At 36.8% G+C, this 5,250-nt stretch overlaps 1 protein-coding gene across 1 annotated transcript in view; it reads right to left on the bottom strand.

Moving 5' to 3' along the window:
* Smp_069910 (hypothetical protein) overlaps window positions 1-5,250 on the bottom strand; it is a gene marked incomplete at both ends in the record, with an annotated part of 11,456 nt that overhangs the window by 1,360 nt on the left and 4,846 nt on the right. Inside the window, 2 exons of the mRNA XM_018797657.1 lie at window positions 1,724-1,885; window positions 4,088-4,291. Coding sequence (XP_018652677.1) covers window positions 1,724-1,885; window positions 4,088-4,291 — 366 coding nt within the window. The remainder of the gene's footprint in view (window positions 1-1,723; window positions 1,886-4,087; window positions 4,292-5,250) is intronic.

Below are 5,250 nucleotides of genomic sequence, written 5' to 3'. Positions count from 1 at the left end.
ATTGATTTCATGACCTTCAACTATTAAAATGACTATAGTATCCACAAAATTCCTTCTGATAAAAATGAAGAACTAACAAATTATTTTCTAATTCTATAATCCATTCATAAATTTCTCAAATATAAATATTTTTTAATCATTCAACAATTTTAAACAAATGTAACAAATTTTCTCATTTCAATTATTGTGATCTACTTAGCAGGCTCGATTACAATTTGCCCCCCAAAATGCCCTGTTACTTCCGAGAGTGGGGGGAGCACGCTCTCCCTCGCGTACATAGCCTCTGACAGGAAAGTCCTACTCACTGCCTTCTCGTGGCATTACAGTTGTTTACGAAATTGAGAGGACGAAAAGCGAATGTCCGGCCCTGTAACCGGGTTGGTGGACACGGAAAGTCCACCTAGGGGAGTTGGGAAACCCTCATTCCAAACCAATGGTGCACATGGGCTCCAGTATCCTGAGGGAACAAATGGCGTATGAATCAATCGTTGTTCACCGGCTACCATGGGACTGAATCTCCTTACGTCGCTCCACTGCCTTGTGGATCAGATCTTTAGGTCAAAGGCTGAGGGTGTGGCCTCCTAAGAAAACCACCTGCTTCGGTTTGGGCACCTGGGGGCAGTATCACAGCTCTCACACAAATCAAATGAGATTTGTGTGCCGCATATGTATCTGGTTCCCCTTTTGTACCAATATTTATGTGCTTAAATAAATAAAGATCTACTTAGCAAGATCAGTTAATTAACTTTTAGTTAATGTAAATAAATGATATATTTGTAATATCCCAATGAGTAGAAAAATTAGATTTTCTGAGGTTTCGTGACTCAGTGTAAGCCACTTCTTCAGAGAATCTTCAGAAAATCTAATTTTTCTACTCATTGGGATAATACAAATATATTATTTATCTATTTATAACAATCTACCCAATGATCAATTTATTCAAAATTATCAAATCAAAACTTGGTAATTATAGTTAATGATTAAATCACTAATAGTGATTTCATTTATTAGTATATTTCTGGGAAGAAAAAACAATCAATAGAAATCTACAATCTGTTATAATAAGTTTTAATACTTTAGTGCAGGATAACTCCAACTAGATGACTTTATAAATGCCCCCATGGAATGACTGTATCGATTTACTTACATCTATATTGTAAAACAGTGTTGCCAGACTGAGGAACATTTACTTATAAACTTGACTATGAGGAAAATAATTATAACTGAATATATCTATCAGTTCGCTTAATGGTCATGTGTATTTGGAGTTTATTTGATCAGATTTCGATTATTTCTTTTGACTCTCCAAATGATATCTGTATACATGTTCAGTAGACGATGTTAAGTTCATAAAATGTCATTGATTGAAGTGATTGAAAAGCATGAGATACACTAGCTGAACCCGAACTTATTATAGTAGTAAGATTAGGAGACAAAAAATAGAATGATCTTGAGAATTCAAAGACAGAAACAATGAAGTGTGTGACTGTTGATTTTAATTCGTTTTCTGTAAGATTTACTCTAATGGTCAACTGTTATTCGTATAATATTTTGTTGATTTGGCTATATGAGTTTGATTATTTTTAAATTATGACAACTTCGACGTTTGTTGAGTAATTCGGTTTACAGAATAAACAAACTATTCTACATCTTGCTTGAGAGAAAAAAACTATTTTTGGTAATTTAACGAAAAAAAATTGTTTACAGGAACATTTTCACCTACTTCGGTTGTGAAATCACTTTCTTTTCTTTGATTATTTCTGATAACTTGTTCATTATTGCGCAATGAAAGTAAGTTGAAAAGACGACGGCGTGTTTCACTTTTATCCCAATCAAATTGTGCCCAATCATATTCTGGATTATCTATTTCCCATTTTTCCGTTTTCTGAAATACAAACGAACGAGGATTAGCGGATTGCTTGGACGTAAATGATAAAAAAAATTATGAAGTATGTTCTCCCCCAGCTTGCAGTATTAGAAGTAGTCGGGTGTAGTTCTATGTTTGAGTTACAGCCTTTAAAAGAGACATAGGTGGTTGCTAGCGTTTAAGTTTGTCTTTGAAACATTTCTCGCACGTTATGAGGCTACACAGTAATCCCGAAGTTAGGTGCACGATACTAAATATAAATGGTAGATCAGTTTGATGTGGCTATGAATCTTAATTGACCAGGTCAACCGGCTTGTTTTACTTGTTCGTAGGCAGAACCTAATCAGAAGTGAAGTACTTTCTAAAATAAGAACAGGTAATAAAACGTTTAAGGGAAGTTTTAAATTGAAATGGGATGAGTTCACGAAATCACTGATTGTTATTTTGAGTTGCATTGTAGGATGTAGATTCTTGGACGACTAGAGACCTAGAATGGCCTAGTTCAGAATCAGTCCCACTGACTAGGTTCTTTTATTATCTCTGCATCATTAACAGTGATTGTGATTCCAGACACTTCATGTTTAGAGTGGTCCAGTATTATTAGTAGACTTCTACTCTAACTCTTAGTACAACTAACTACAAGAAAATTTGGCCTTAGAGCTGAGACAGCGCAAATCGACTGGATCCCTACTAACAGCCGATGATATGCTGTAAGATTAAAAAGCCCTACCAAAGTGAGAAGAAATCGGTGTGAAGAAGGATGTCTTTTCATCAACTCTACCTATGCTCCGACAGCCTGGACGCGAACAAGGATGTCTTACCTTTAGTTAAATGTTCTACAGAAAGTGCGTTCGATAGATATGGTAGTACTAGCCGGAGACTTTAATGCTCAGATCGGGCGGCTAATCATGGAAAGTCGTTGGAGTGGTCACATATCAGATAATAGTGACCGTCTACTGCAACTCACCGTAGACTACAACCTGTTTTGGCCAACACTAACTATTGGCACAGTAATCGCCGACGTGTTACCTGGTGTCCTCCCTCTGCACCTTAACCAGATACCGCTGGCGTGATTGTGTACAAGAGTGCAGCTCCTTTTGAAGGACTTATCTGTACTCTGATCATGCCCCTGTTTTCATTATTCTCGCTTTCTAATGGCCAGAAAGTTCGCCACCCTAGACGGATCGATGTCAGTGAATTGTTTGCAGCTTATGCTGCAACTAAATATCAAACTAACCTAGCTTCAAGGCTATCTCCCGACCTCTCGAAAATTATAGATAGGCATTGGCTGCAATTGCATGACGCTATGAAAATGGCGAGTAAATTTGCTTGTGGCTTCGCGAAACTTTCCGCTTACAAGTGCTGGGCTTCTACAGACTCCTTACAACTAGTTGAAGCATGTCAACGGCATCTACGACGTTTTGGACGATGGACACGGTTTTTTGAGGAACAGTTCACCAGGTCTGCTGTCCCAGCAACATCGAACAGACTATCCCGTCTTCCATGGCCGGTGAGGACTGACTTACCTAATGATGTGGAAGTCAGCAAAAAACTCTAACTCTTGAAGCGTCACTGCGCCCGAATAATCCTTTTTCCCTGTATTATATCCTTATATGCAATCATTTTTTACATATTACTACCAATGAAGTAATTGCTGCTATGTATTCGGTGTTCATCTGGTTTTGTTAATGAGGTATAGCAACTTGTGCCGATGCATATATGTGGTCTTACGTTATAGACGACTAACTGTGCCCGAACACAGGTTGTCGAACTTCTGTATTACTAACATGGTGTTGCCACGGAATATCAGTAATCATTCGGAGAAAACGATGGTCAAATACAGAGTTACTTACCATCTCTAACACTTAAAGCCAGAGCAAAATCGATTCACAGCAATCGTGAACAGCAGTAATTTCTCACAACCGTTTGGGTTTATTTTGAAAGTTACCTTTGGAAACTAATCAAATCTAGTACCACAAATCAAAAATATGATAAACAGAAAGAGTATGTACTAATGTAAACCTTTTTATTTACTTATAGTTTTTTTTAATTGTAATTCATTATAGCTAAAATTAGTAGATTATAGTCTCTTAATAACATAACAGGAAGGAGAGTTTTCAGAAAACAAAATCCCTAAATGTATGCAATTGTAGCATTCCAATGATAGAAATATTACACTAGACAAGTTAGAAGTATAATATAAAACCAAAGCAAGCTTACTTTTGATTCCATAGTAAGAACTGTCAATAAGTATATTAAAAAGTCAGAGTTCTGTTTCGATGTTGGACACCTCTCCGAGGTTAACTCTAAAATATCTGTATTCCAGTCATATGTTGCAGTATTACGACCTGGACCAGGACCCATTGCAAGCCGTAAAAGCTTTCGTCTAGCATGTTCGTCCAACGAAAGGTTAGAAAGACGTATCTAGAACATAAACCAACAGTTATTTCATAGAAAAATTCAGACTGTATAAGTTAAGTATTCTGATTTGGTTTTCAAAGTCCAATCAAACATATTATGTTACGTACACTCTAGAATATTAACAGTTGGTACTTGATTCCGCCTTATGGTATATTCACTACAACAAGATCTATAGAAAGTTAAAACTCAATGATGTATTGGTGGTTGTATCTATTGACAGAAAGCTCTGGACCTAAGCTTCGTCAGATTTGGCACTCGTCAGCAAGGCTTACAGGCAATTTTGAAGGAATTGGTGCTCTGAGGAGTATATGATCCTGCATCACCTAGCTTTACAGTGAAGACGTTGCCGCTGAACTATTTGAGCCGCAAATGTTCTGAAATCAAATACCCCAAACCATCATCTTACATCTCAAAATAGTTCACACGATATCAAGTGACATACACTGGTGATCAAATATCAACTTGATCAACGGAGTTTGATCAGCGCTAAGAAGTACTTGACATACATGATACTAATCATTATTCAGCGACCAATCAATTATGAAATTAAATGAATTCGATTGCTAGGACGGGTGATGAGTATTAAATAATCCCTCCCAAGGCGTCTGAGTTGTGTTTTTTCCACAGTATTTAACTGACAGTTTCATGAGTAACTAACCACGGAATGAAGTCGATAACTGTACAGACACCAATGTTCGCATGCAATCTATTTCTATGCATTCATTATCCTTAACTATAAGTTTGTCAAGCATACTTTTTACTAGAAACTCTTATGTCTTAAGTAACTATATAATACGATGAATTGAACGGGATAAGAGCATCAATAAGTAAACATAAGCGAGTTTGAAAAGAACGATGTTTGATTTATTTAAACATCACATCCGCCACAGCTCGAATTGGAGTGTAAGTGTCTGTAATCGATTGTTCGTCCTCTTTCTTAGTTCATCTTACATCTGTCCGAC

The sequence above is a fragment of the Schistosoma mansoni genome, chromosome 5 (genome assembly GCF_000237925.1).
Source record: "Schistosoma mansoni strain Puerto Rico chromosome 5, complete genome".
NCBI lineage: Eukaryota > Metazoa > Platyhelminthes > Trematoda > Strigeidida > Schistosomatidae > Schistosoma > Schistosoma mansoni.
This window is presented reverse-complemented; position numbering and strand designations above follow the sequence as displayed.